General features: G+C 48.2%; 1 protein-coding gene and 1 long non-coding RNA gene across 2 annotated transcripts in view; one reads left to right on the top strand and one right to left on the bottom strand.

Annotated features, from left to right (window-relative positions):
• The window catches only part of ISX (intestine specific homeobox), a 166,998-nt gene that overhangs the window by 151,204 nt on the left and 1,768 nt on the right, over positions 1-14,026 (bottom strand). The window contains 1 exon segment of the mRNA XM_055085703.1: positions 1,585-1,736. Coding sequence (XP_054941678.1) covers positions 1,585-1,736 — 152 coding nt within the window.
• On the top strand, positions 9,289-12,960 carry LOC129392175 (uncharacterized). Its single transcript, XR_008617582.1, has 3 exons — positions 9,289-9,343; positions 10,855-11,080; positions 12,372-12,960. It is a non-coding gene; the product is annotated as an uncharacterized lncRNA (long non-coding RNA).

Here is a 14,026-nt window from a genome sequence, read left to right as displayed (position 1 = left end):
CGGAGCACAGGCTCCAGACGCACAGGCTCAGCGGCCATGGCTCACGGGCCCAGCCGCTCCGCGGCATGTGGGATCTTCCCGGACCGGGGCACGAACCCGTGTCCCCTGCATCGGCAGGCGGACTCTCAACCACTGTGCCACCAGGGAAGCCCTTTTTAAAATTTTTATTGAAATATAGTTGATTTACAATGTTGTGTTAGTTTCAGATGTACAGCAAAGTGATTCAGTTATACATATACATGTAAATATATATATTCTTTTTTAACATTCTCTTCCATTATAGGTTATAAGATATTGAAAGGTGGATGGGGGGAGGGATAAATTAGGAGGTTGTTATTAACATATACACATTACTATGTATAAAATAGATAATCAACAACGACCTACTGTGTAGCGCAGGGAACTCTACCCAATACTCTGTAATAACCTATATGGGAAAAGAATCTGAAAAAAGAATAGATATATGTTTATGTATAACTAAACCACTTTGCTGTACACCTGAAACTAACACAACATTGTAGATCAAATATACTCTAATATAAAATAAAAAAAATTATATTGTTCTGTTTTTCAAGGATTGCTTTTTTGTTTATTCATTAAAAGTGAAATTATAAAAAAAAGATATTAAGTATAGTTCCCCCATCATATTTGTGAAAAAAAAAGGAAGAGTGATTTAGAAATCTGTTTTAGAGAGAGTGCCAACATGTAATTGGATTTGCTAGAGTGGTTCTTGCAGGACTGGGGATATGCAGAGGGTGAGGCATACCCCTAGTGAGTGACAAGGGGCTACTGCATCTCTAACCACAGAGGAAGCCATAGACACTTGGGGTGGGGGGAAATGACAGATTACAGATTAGGTCTCTGACCATGGAGGGTCCTTGCCACCTCTCTGTGCTGCCTCCAAAGTGATGCCCATGTGTTCTAGGTCAGGGGTTGGCAAACTAGAGCCTTGGGCTTTCTCTGGCCTCCTACCTGTATCTGTACAATCCTTGTGCTAAGAATGGTTTACACATTTTTAAATGGTTGGGAAAAAAATCTAAATGAGAATAATATTTGGTAACACATGCAAATGATACAAAATTCAAATTTTAGTGTTCACCAGTACAGTTTTATTGGAACATGCTCATTTGTTACATACTGTAGACTACGGCTGCTTTTGTGCTACAAGGGTAGAGTTGAATAGTTGTGACAGTGATGTTATGGCCCCCCAAAGCCTAACTTAATTAGCATCTTGTCTCTTACAGAAAAAGTCTGTTGAGCCCTGGTCTAGATTGTCAAGACCTATTTTGTGAATGAGGCTGTGTGGTGAACGATGTTCTGGAGCTACAGCCAAGTGCAGAAGGAGGGAGTGGAAGCAGATATCTATGCTACCTCCGTGTCCATCCCCCAAGGTGAGAAACCATCTTATAACTATGGTGGCCTCATTTCCTGGAAAATGATATTTGGCTAGTATAACTGTACTCATGGGCTAAAGCTAATGGAAAATTTCTGATGGGGCCGCCCCAGAGGGTGCAGGGTACATGGGATCTTACCCATGGCCCCAAGTGCATTGAGGTGGGGGGCCAAGGGCGGGGATGGCTGTACCTGTACCCGAGCTTCTGGGAGGTTGATCCTGGCTGCCAGCTGGTTGCGGACGTGGGCATCAGGGTAGTGAGTGAAGTGGAAGATCTTCTCCAGCTCATGCAGCTGCTCTGTGGTGAAGATGGTTCGGATCCTCCGCTTGCCCTTCCTCTCCTCTGTATGGAAGAGGGTCCAAGTTGGGTTAGTGACCTTGGTCTCAGTGAAGCTTTTGTGCTGTCTTGTTCTACCCGTTCAACCCCTGTTGCCACTACTTGGCCTCTAGCTCCTTAGGTTTGGAGTTTTACAAGGTTCTCTTTCCTAGAAACTCTGCTCCTAGGCTGACCCCCCTCTCCCATACATCCTGGACAGTGTGGCCAAGATGACCTTCTAGAAACTTCTTTGATTGTCCTTTCTGCTGCTCAGATGCCTTCAAACAAATTTCCCTTGTCTGTAACAAGGAATGGTAAACCACAGCTTGGGGCCCACATCTGGTCCACTGTTTGTTTTTAGAAATAAAGTTTTATTGGAACACAGCCTGACCCATGGGTTTATGTATTGTCTATGGCTGCTTTGGGCAGCCATAGGCGACTCTATATGGCAGAGTTGAGTCGTTGAAACAGAGACTGCAAAAGCTAAAATAATTACCATCTAGCCCTTTACAGAAAAGGCACAGCAGTCAGCCCCTGACAGCCTGTTTCCAACCACATGACTAGTCTCGTGCCCACTCAGAGCCGCTGCATCATAGGTGGGGTCCTAGTGCAAAAGGAAAATGTGGGCTCAGAAAGAAAGCTTTTTCCTTTCTTCCTCTCTCTCTCTCTTGACTTGTCAGGGTGGTTTTTTATTTGCTACTTAAGGCCCTGCTCCCTTGGGCACAGGGATACTAATAGCATGAGTGTGGACCCTCACAGGGCCCACCCTTCAACTTGGTGCCAGGGTGCCTGTGCCTGACCTTGACCCTCCTCACATCCGCGCCCTTCCCTCCCCAATACCCCCAACACAGACGACAGAGGAGGCAGCAGTCACTGGGTAGGGGCGGGGAAACAGGTGGCTGAGAGCCCATCCCAGGGAAGCAGGGAGGCGGCGAGAGGGGCACTGAGCCTGAGCTGAGGCTCCAGGCCCCTGGTACATGCTTCGTGGTTCCACTGGATTGCACTTACGAAACAGAGATTCAAACATAAAATCATTAAGAATTTCCAGAGGTTGACCATGAGCTTTAACCCACAAGTGCCAGGCCTCCTTCTGAGCACAGGGCCCTGTGCAACTACACTGGTCACACACAGGCCCATGAAGCTAGGCCTGTGTGACCGTGTGTGTGTGTGTGTGTGTGTGTGTGTGTGTTTGTGAGAGAGAAACGGGAAATCAGGTATTCAGTTTGGACGTGTTAAATTTGAGATGCCTGTTGGCTATTCAAAGCAAATGATCAAATAGGCAGATGCTTATGTGTTTGGAGCTCAAAGGGGATCTTGGGACTGAGGTTCACATTTGGGACTCATCAGTATATATTTGGCCTTTGATCTCATGAGAGTGGGTGAGATCACTTAGGCAGGAGGAGAAAAGTGGAGGGTCTAGGAGTGAGCCTGGGTCCGTCCACCATTTAGAGGTTCAGGAGCCAATGAGGGACCCAGGAGAAATCAATGAGGGAGGCCAAGAAGGACAGGTCTCTGTGGTAGGCGACAAGTGCAGTGACATGGACACCTCGTGAAGAAACTCTTTTAAGAAAGAAGGCTCAGCTGTGTCCATACTGTGACTGGATTAATTGCAATGAGGACAGAAAGGGGGTCCTTGAACCTGGCTGAATGAGGACCTTAACGTTAGCAGTTCCCACAGAATAGGGGCAGCAGGGCTCACGGGCAGTGGGCAGAGGAGAGAAGGGGAGGGGAATTGGAAGAGGCAACAACTGTGCACATCTTCAGAAAGGTTTGCTGGGATGTGGAGGAAATATTGCAGTTGACAGCTGGAGAGACCGTGTTCATGTGGTCCCAGGGATTTAAAACAAATTAACAGTATAACATCATGTAATCTCTCCAGCCAATCTCTCTCTCAGTCTATTTTTGGGGGAACCCTACCTAAGACAGAAGGAGCTCAGATCCACAAAATTCCATAGAAAACGTGGGGGAAGAGAGGTTTGGAAAGGAGGGAGTGATCACAGACTTTAAATTAGAGAGGATGAAGGGAAGAAAAATAAGAAACAATCACTGTGTTTATTCAACACCTATTAAGTACCAGGTATAGTGCTAGACCCTGACCTTGGCCTGTGTATAAGTATATTTAGCTTGCCTTGTTCCAACATGGATTTGTGAGGCATGTGGTCCCGAATGTGGCATTTAGGACGTCACTGAGGTCCACAGGAAGACTACTTGGGTCGAATGAGGATGGTCAAAGCCAAGCGAAAAAGAACAATTTTGTGTTATCCACTAACACACTAAATACAGTGTCTCTGATACTGGGTAGGAACTTCAACAAGTATATGTTGTATTAAATTGGATGGGGTGTGAGTGGTTGGGGCGAAGTCAAGGCAGTGAGGAAAAGAAGAACTTTTATGTGGAGAAGGTGCGAAAAAGAGGGAGGTTGGGGAGAAGTGTGGAGTGCAGCCTGGAGCGTACATGTAAAGTCTCTCAGCAGGGGAAACTGAGGAAGAAGAGCGAGGGCTTTGGCGGATGCTTGATGGAGCAGGGCTGCGGGGCAGGCTGCTCAGAGGTGCCCGCTATACCTGGCCTTGAGTTGTTCAGGACAGGACAACGGGAGCTCAGGTCATCAGCAGAGAGTGAAGGAGGTGGGAGGGGTTAGAGGCTGGAGGAATGAAGAAGGGATTTGGAAAGCTGCTCTGGAGAAGGGCAAGAGAAACTAGGAGAGTAGGGAGAATGGAGATTGAACCAGCCTTGCTGTACCTCCTGATGGAACCAAGGGACGGTGAACATTGGAGGAAGCACCAAACCAGGTGGGACAGGTTTGTCTCCCTGACCATGGACTTCTGAGGCCAGGGTTACAATTCTAGTCTGACTTGCAACAAAGACCACATGATGCAATTTTAGGAATACTAGGAAAGGTACATCCCCCCGCCCCCGCCCCGCCCCAGATCACCTTCACTTTTGGGGCCAGTTCCTACCATTCTAGTTGACCACCATGGCTCCTGATTTCTCACTCCTGTAAGAAAAGTCTGCTCTCAGAAAATGATGGTGAATCTAGGTACGTCCTGTCCTAGCATCCCGCACGCATATTGGCAAGACTGAAACCCTCTGGGGAAAGAAGCCTGCTATTCTCTTGTCTTTCTGTGTCTCTCTCCACTGTGAGCTCCTGGAGGGCAGGGACTATACATTGGGCTTGCTGAGTAACTGGCACCTATTGGGGGCTTCATAATTATTTGCTCTAAATGAATAAAGATGAAATTTAGGCTCTGTTCTCAACCCATTCGGCAGATAAGACACTGTCGCAAGAAACTACGTGGAATGATTTGTCTGGACTCTTGTGCACTGTCAGATGTCACAGGTCAGGAGAGAGCGGAATTAGCTGGAAAGGAGGGGTGGGGATCAAAACTCTTGTTGAGGTCTCCTTACTTCCACTCAGTCCACTTTCTTTTTCCCCCCAAAAGAGGTAAAACCACCACAAACTATGAGCTGAAGTAGACACAGTGAAAAATGGATTTTACTTGTTATGGTTTAACAGCTGAAGAGATCAATTAACTTGTGTGTGTGTGTGTGTGTGTGTGTGTGTGTGTGTGTGCTTATTATCCATCTTGCTATCATTGGACAGTAGAAAACCCACTAAGCTGGATGTCAGAAGCCCTGAGCTCTGTTCCTGGCTCCAGTCTACAGCTTGGGCCATGTTTTATTTACTCTCTGGGCCTCAGTCTCCACATCTGTAGAAATGGGGGAGGAGAGAGGGTTTGAATGATCAAATCGCTAAGGCCCTGACCTTCTGTAATTCTTTTTCTCTTCAGTTGGAGGCTGAATGGCTTAAAAGGCCTGGCCTTGGGCTTGCCTGGTGGGCGAAAGGAGAGGGCCAGAGAGGAGAGATTTCTGCTGAGGATAACTCTCCTGGCTGAATCGCTCCTGCATCTCTGAGAATCAACAAGTGCATTTCATAGTCTGCCTTTGGTCTCACCCCTCCTGACTACCCCTCATTTTTGTTAGTCCATTTTTTTATTCCCTCAAAGTACTTTTACTCATTTTTCTGACTCTTGGAAGCTTCTTGGGAGTCCCGGACAGTGAGGTTTCAAACATGATTACCCCCTAGAGTAAGCTATTGGATTGTGAACCAGCTGATGTGATCTGATTTCTCTCCTTCTCTATCCCCTTTTCCCTCCTCAAGTCCACCCTACTTTTTAAATTAAAAAAAAAGAGAGATTTATTCTATGTTTAGAGCTGGTGGTGTATTTAAGGGATAGAGCCAAACCCAGCCAGGACTGATGTACAGAGAAATGGCAAGCCATGCTGAAAGTATCTCATTCATTCATTCATTCATTCACGAGGTCAGCATTTTAGGTGATATTAGTGATACAGTGCAGTTCTATAGAAAATTGCAAAAATATTTCACAGAATGGAAGTTCCAGTGTGGACGGGCAAACTGAGGTCAAGGACAGCATGGATCTGGGATTCTTCTGGGAATACAGAGATTTGGAATAGAGGATACTGAACAGAAAACGTAGGGTGCCAAACCGGAATACAGGAAAGTAAGCAATGTGGAGAACAGAGGATTAGAAACAGAATGTAGATTGTAATAGAAATAAGCTATCTCCTCCTTTTTCCCCAGAAGGAAAGTTAGGCAAACAAGGGCTCGTGACTAAGTATAGATTCCTTAATAAAATGATTATTTCAAGTTTCCATTTGTGTAATTAAGGGAGCAGCTATTAAGATATATATGGCTTTCCTGTATTTCCTTTAGGACCAGAAGGGCATAATTTGGAGATAAGGTGAAGAGGAAAAGATCTGAACCCTACCCTGCAAAATAATTGGGGAGGGGCTGCTTGGCAAGTTATGGGCCAGTAAGAAAAATGTTATTCTCATTAGCTTTGAACTATACATTCTCAGGATAAATGTTTATTCTTGAGAGATGATGATAACGATGGTGATAATGTATATGTGCCCAACAGCTGTAGTGACTTCTCCTGTGAAGAAAGAGGGGTGTCTAAAATTCACATGGTTGGCGAGATGGAGGCTGAGCCCCAAGTGGACCGGCCTGCAGGACTCAAGGGCCAAAGCCCCTCCCCTAAGACTGAGCATGGGTTCTTGGGGTGTCAATAGTCAAACACTGATTTTCCCCATACAACTGTTCTTGGGATGTTATTTGAGACTGAATATCCCTAAATTGGAGAACTATAAAATGGAGTGGTAGGGAGAGGGGTCCTGGAGTTGAGATCACCCCCAGTGAGTGGGGGTCCCTGAAATATGACTAGTGACACCCCACCAGAAGAGCCATTTTGGGAGACAGATTGACTTGAACCTGGAGCTAGGGAAACAAGGTTAGGATCTAAGGCTGGACCTTGTTAAAAGTTTAACTCCTTAGGTCTGCCTTGTTCAATATGGTAGCCACTATCTACCTATGGCTGTTAAAATAAAATAAAAAATACAGTTCCTTAGTCACACTAGCCATAGGTCAACAGCCACATGTGGCCACAGTGACTCCCGTATTGGTCGGACAGCACAGATATAGAACATTTCCATTATCAGAGAGAGTTCTATTGGATAGTGCTACCTTACTGGTTTTCTCATTGGGCTCTTGAAAAAGTCATAATCTGGGTCTCACTTTAAGTTTCTTCTTGTGTTGCGGTTTCCTCTAATTGCCACATATGTCTAGGAAGGAGAGTATCCATCAGTCATAGAGCTGACTTTGATGGCGTTGGGAAAACTGGAAGTACAGGGAAAGTGAGAGGAAGGGAAGACTGGGCCAGGCCCATGTCTCTGCTGGTGACTGGGGAGAAGGAGCTTTCCAGTGGAGAGGATGGTGCCCTGGAGCTCCGGGTGGTGCCTCAGAGCAGGATGACCTGCCCACGGTCCACAGGGCAGGGAGGGTGGGCAAGAGCAGAATCTGACGGGTTGGCTCAGGAAGTATGAAGGTCAACACTTCAGTTTTCCCATCAAATGCAGGAGGAGGCTGCTCTAGGAAAGGAGTGAGGGGGCCAGGAAGCCTGAGGCTTGGGTTACAGACCACAGGAGGTGATGAGAGAGATGAAGCAGGTGAGGGAAGGCAGAACAGCATAAATGGAATATGGAACAAAGGAGAAGGCAGAACACAGGACTCTGCAGGTAGAATTTTGGAACCAGAAGGAACCTCACTAAACAGGAAGCTGGAAGTACCAGTTCATGGATGGAGCACCCATTGCATGGGATGATTCTTTTTTTTTCTTTTTTCTTTTTTTGCGGTACGCGGGCCTCTCACCGTTGCGGCCTCTCCCGTTGCGGAGCACAGGCTCCGGACGCGCAGGCTCAGCGGCCATGGCTCACGGGCCCAGCCGCCCCGCGGCACGTGGGATCTTCCCGGACCGGGGCACGAACCCGTGTCCCCTGCATCGGCAGGCGGACTCTCAACCACTGCGCCACCAGGGAAGCCCTATTTATCTGTATTTTTAATTTTTCCATAATAAGCGTGGATTACTTGTATAAATAAACAACAACCCAGAGAATACAGCTAGAGTGGAAAGAGATGAGGATAAAGAAATTGCTAAAAGAAACAGCTGAGAGACCATTGGAAAGCTCACCAGCCACGGATTTGCGCCCTGTTCCCAGGGGTGACTGGGTCAGTGCCCATCCGCCCCTCAGCAGTGTGAAGATGGTTATTTCCCACATGTATGGTCTCCCTTTCATAATATTTTTTATATATGGCTCTCAGCATATATGTCCCCTCATACTCTACCACACTTTTCATTTTCATATGTTTTTTTTCTTTTTAAAATAGAAGTTGTACCTTTGTTTAAAGGATTTTGTGTGGGAACGCTACAAAACAGATAGCAGGAGTGCTCCTCTCTTGACACCTTGTGCGGGTACCAGAGTGTAGCCTGTTCCGTCCCCGGTTCATCCAAGGTCTCTCTGACTGTGCATCTCAGCGGAAGCCTGAAATTCCCCAAACGTAGGTTTTAAAGATGCTGATGGACACAGATAAAGGCCAAGGTGCTTGGCTTGGCACACGTGACCTCAGCCTACCTCATTCCTGTCATCTCCGCCGACATTGGTCCATGATTTCTCAACTCCAGCCACCCTGAGTTTCTTTGTTTCTCAGAAGGAATATTTTTTTATTCCTCTGGGCTGCTTCACCTGCTTCCCTCTGCCTGACTGCTATCTCAGATGCTACCTCCTTCTGAAGCCTTCCTTCAAGCAGTTTGTTGCTCTCTCCTCTGCGTTCTCAAAGCACTTTGTCAGGTTTGTATGTTTTCTCTGTGTTGTTACAGTGTGGCTCTCCAGACGGTGTGCTTGGATTTGGGCACAGGGTACTGGAACATGGGCTGATTACATGTGCTTTCAAGGTGCCATCATATTTCAACAGTTATAACTGTTTTCCTCGCTGAGAAGTTGTGTGTGTGTGTGTGTGTGTGTGTGTGTGTGTGTGTGTGTGTGTGTGTTTGCTTCCCTCCTGCCCTTATTCCTTTCCATTCTATACTTGTGACAAAGCAGGGGAACAGACAGACAACCCAAGCTGTGAAGCTAGAGGATGTTTCCTGTTGTGACACAGGAAACTATTCTATTCAATGCGGGAATCCATATTCAGTTACCCTTCCTGCCGAGAACTGAGGAGGAAGTTAACTAGCTCTTATCTCTGTGAAAATACATACAGAAGGCCAGCCCAAGTGCAGGTATGTAAAGTACCCAGATTAGAGGTATCCAAAGCCCCAGGCCCTGTAAACAGGGAGAAGAGCCATTTCTGGCCAAAAAATGATTAACAACTGCCACAGTACAAGGAGTATTTGGAGGAGTAAACCTCTGTAGCAACAAGCATTGATTAAAAGCAAGGAAAAGAGGAACTTTGAGAGTTCTATATATGGAGACCGAAAGTGACCTATGAGGAGTCATAAGGAATAAGAAACCATCACCCCAGCATGGAAGAGTGTGAGAGAAGAAGAGGAACAGCGAGAAGGCTTGGCCCCAGCCCTGAGCCAGGGCTTCCTCTCCCAGGGCCCAGAGCAGAGCAGAGCCACTGCCTTTAGTTCTAGGCAGCTGGGGGCTGAGGAGGAAGGGGAGGGGAAGGAGGGAGAGGAGGGGGAGGAAGAGAAAAGAAAGAGGAAGGGGACAGGAAGAGAGGGGGGAAAGAGAAAAATGAGGGGGGACGAAGAAGTGAGGAAAGGTGGAGTGGGTTGAACTGTGTTCCCCTCAAGAAGAAATGTCTAAGTCCTAACCCCTGGTCCCTGTGAATGTGACCTTATTTGGAAATAGGGTCTTTGCAGATATGGTTAGGCTAAGGATCTTGAGATGCGATTCTCCTGGATTTAGGGTGGGCCCTCAATCCAATGGCAGGTGTCCTCATGAGAGAAAGGAGAGGAGGATTCCACACAGACCCAGAGGCCTGTAGACGCGGCTACAAGCCGAAGACGGCTGTGGATTGTCAGCGGCCACTGGAAGCTGCGAGAGAGCCATTTTTTTTTTTTTTTAATTTTTTTTTTGTGTGTGGTACGCGGGCCTCTCGCTGTTGTGGCCTCTCCCGTTGCGGAGCACAGGCTCCGGACGCGCAGGCTCAGCGGCCACGGCTCACGGGCCCAGCCGCTCCGCGGCATGTGGGATCCTCCCGGACCGGGGCACGAACCCGTATCCCCTGATTGGCAGGCAGACTCTCAACCACTGCGCCACCAGGGAAGCCCTGGGAGAGAGCCATTTGAGCAGGTTTTCCCTCAGGGCCTCTGGAAGGAATCAACCCTACCAACACCTTGATTTTGGAATTCTGGTTCTGAAATTCTAAGATAATAAATTCCTGTTGTTTTAAGCCATTCGGTTCATTGTAACTTGGTACCATGGCCACAGGAAGCTCAGACAGAGGGAGGGGATGAGGGAAAGAAGAGGAAAAGGAGGAGGAAGAAGGGGGAGGGGCGCAGAGGCTTCTAAAGGGCAAAGTCTGGAGGCATTGAAAGGGCAAGAAAGATTGAAGTGGGAGAGATGCTCCATGTGCCTGGAAGGTGAGGGGCAGGAGGCCGTGATGGGGGATGAACCTGGGATCAGCAGGGCCAGTCTGTGAAGGACTTTGAATGTCACACCAGGGGTTAGGGGGTGATGAACTACCGCCTGAGGCCAGATCTGGCCCTCTGCCTGTTATTGTAAATAAAGTTTTATTGGAAGATAAACATACCCGTTCATTTATACCTTGTCTCCTTTGCAGCTATGATGGTAGAGTTGAGTAATTGCCACAGAGACCATCTAGCTATCAAAACTTAATGTGTGGCCCTTTGTCGAAACGCTGCTGACCACTGTGAGAAGATATTCTTCCAGTCTCAAGAATTCCCCGGTGCCCCCGGCCACCTCCACCGGATAAGAGGGGCAGAAGTCAGCACCGCCCCAAGGTGGTGTCGCCAGGACTCTCATGGCCGACCCCACTTCTGCTCCAGGTGGGTGGCCACCACTTCTGGTTTTATTCACCTTTGCCTCCCCAGCCTGCAGCCTGGCCTAGAGTAAACACTCAGCAATGATTCACTGAGGGACTGAATGGCCCATGAATGGACAAGGGAAGATATCTGTATCCCTCCCAGGCCAGAAGATCCACACTGGTTTACCCACTGAAGTGGTCCCTTCTTTGACCATCTTCCTCTCCCCTTTCCCCCCCGGAACTTGCGGTTTCCCCGCAGAGGGTCATCAGTAGGACAGGTGCAGAGATGATCTCGTTCTTTCCAGGGTCTGCTCCTCCAGTACAAAGTGACTTCCTCCTGACTGGGTCTCCTTGGACTTTGAGGACCCCCGAACTCTGGGGGGCTTTCCTCTCTCAGGAGGAGTGAGTGGGCAGCTGGGCTTAGCATCCCTTCAAATTGGGAGACCCTCTGGGATTTTTCCACTGAGGCTGGGGAAGGTCCAAGCCTTAGATTATGAGGGTCCCTGTGAGAGTGGGAAGTTGTGGGGAGGGATCTTGGTCCCTGCCGTGAGAAATGAGGGAGGCCCAGCACTGGCCTTGGTCTGGATCGCTGACCTGGCCCCGGATCTGGCACGTATTGCTCTGTAACACCGAACAAGCCAGTTTGCCTCTCTGGACTTCAGCCTCCTCAAAACAATGGTCCTTGGACCACCTGCGTCAGACTCACTTGGGAAAGCTTGCTAGAATAGATTCCTGGCCTCCACCCTAGACTAGAGGCAGAGTCTTAGGTGCCAGGCCTGGAATGTTTCCTCTTCAAAAGCTCCCTAGGAGATTGGGATCCTGAGTTAACACTTTCCAGTCAACCTCCAGGAGCCCCTCTGTGAAGCCTTTTAAGTGGAAACAAAGAGGAGTTTATTCCTCTGTTGTTATTATTGGGACAGGGGAGGGCCCTGGATGCAGCGCTTCTGTCCTGTTGCCCATTCCCTGAGGGCTCCTTTGTGCTGTGTGTGTGTGTGTGTGTGTGTGTGTGTGTGTGTGTGTGTGTGTGTGTGTTTGGTGGGGAACAGGACAGAGGTGGAGAGGCATCAGCTGGGCCACCAGCACTGGCGGGGGTGGGGCCTCCTGGGGGGCAGTGAGAGGTGGAGGTGGCGAGTAGGTCCTGCCCTGCCTGGCACGGACACCCCTCTGCAGGGAGGAAGCTTCTGCCGTGGAAAATGCCCATGAGTGACACCACCGAGGCTTTTGCGCAAGCAGCTTGTTGTGGAATTGGTCATGGCATGTCGGAGTGGGGAGGGCCCTTAGGAATTTTCTAGCTGTGCTCTTTCGTGTTCCAGATGAGGAAACGAAGGCCCAGCCAGGGGAGCGGCTTGCCTGAGGTCCTCCAGTGCATCGGTGCCAGACCAGGTCTTAGAGGCCAGGTTTCTGGAATCTCAGCTTTCTGTCCTCCCCGGCCTAGCATCTCACAGACTCCAGCTCTTTGCAGTTTGTGCAAGTTACCTTAATAGTTTCTGACATGCTGGCATCTCACCTGCATTATTATTTACTTCACATTTAAACAGACTTTTTTTTTGTTTTACCTAAATAAATACATTTATTTTAAAAGAAAACCTCACATCATGACCATAAATGGGTAAATGGTATCATGTATCATAAATAGAAGGTTAGTGTAGAAATGATTACAGAACGATTGACATAAATAATCTTTGTAGACAGGAATAAAGATGCAGATGTAGAGAATGGACTTGAGGACACGGGGAGGGGGAAGGGTAAGCTGGGACAAAGTGAGAGAGTGGCATGGACATATATACACTACCAAATGTAAAATAGACAGCTAGTGGGAAGCAGCCGCATAGCACAGGGAGATCAGCTCGGTGCTTTGTGACCACCTAGAAGGGTGGGATAGGGAGGGAGACGCGAGAGGGAGGGGATATGGGGATATATGTATATGTATAGCTGATTCACTTTGTTATACAGCAGAAACTAACACACCATTGTAAAGCAATTTTAGTCCAATAAAGATATTATAAAATAAAAAATTCTTTGTCTGCCTGCCCCTCAAAGTCATCTTGAAAACCACCACGGCGACCCTTACGAGTCTTGGACATGCTGAATTCCAGCCCAGCGGGGAGACGGATGGATTTAGGCCGCATTCAGGAATACTCTAGAGTGGATGGTCTCAGACCACCAGGGTTCAGTTCTAATGCTACCTACTCTGTGGTTTTTGCAGGTGATTTGTCTTCTTGGTTTTATCAGCTCTAAGGTAGGGCTCACAGTTGTGACAAATGGATAGAACAACGGCCGTGAGATTGCCATGAGAGCCGTGGAGTACCGTCCAATCTTATGACTGCTATTTGCGTAAGCACTTACTGGGGGGGTCTCCTCTGGGTCCAGCGGGATAGCTGGCATGAAACATGCCAGCAGCTTCAGGGGAGGTTTAGAATGACTGGCCTCCTTTTTGCCATCAGCCAATGTCAGGCTAGGAGAAGGGAAGCTGCTCTGGGAGGGGAAATAAGATCTCTCTCTTTCTCCACAGCAGAGAGGACAGACGTGGGTTTTATGTAGCTGCAGCAGGAGAGACTCTGGTTAGACCCTTAGAAGAATGGTTTCTGTGAATGCTCATTGCTCGTTCAATTCACTGGAAGATATTAATGAACTTCTCAAAATTAAGCTGGGGCCCTTTCCTACTGATAGGCTGAGCTACTGGGAAAGCTGCCAGCTCCCCGGGGACGTGTTGCCCGCCAGGGTCTTTCCCTTGGCCCGCCTCTGAGCGCAATCCCCATCTTGGGAGACTTGACTTGGTGGAGGGATTGGAGCTCCATGCTCGGTACGAGAAGACATCACGGGCCCCCCTGAGCTTCCTTTCCTTGGATTAAAGGGGTGGAAAGGAAAGAGGACTGGGACCCTTTTGTGAGATACTCCAGGCTCATCTCCTATCAGACTCCAGTGGACCCTCGAGACATCACCAGCTCCATTTCCTCCATCACTCAGC

The sequence above is a fragment of the Physeter macrocephalus genome, chromosome 6 (genome assembly GCF_002837175.3).
Source record: "Physeter macrocephalus isolate SW-GA chromosome 6, ASM283717v5, whole genome shotgun sequence".
NCBI classification, from domain to species: domain Eukaryota; kingdom Metazoa; phylum Chordata; class Mammalia; order Artiodactyla; family Physeteridae; genus Physeter; species Physeter macrocephalus.
Note: the sequence above shows the minus strand (reverse complement) of the source record. Positions and strands in the feature narration are given on the sequence as shown.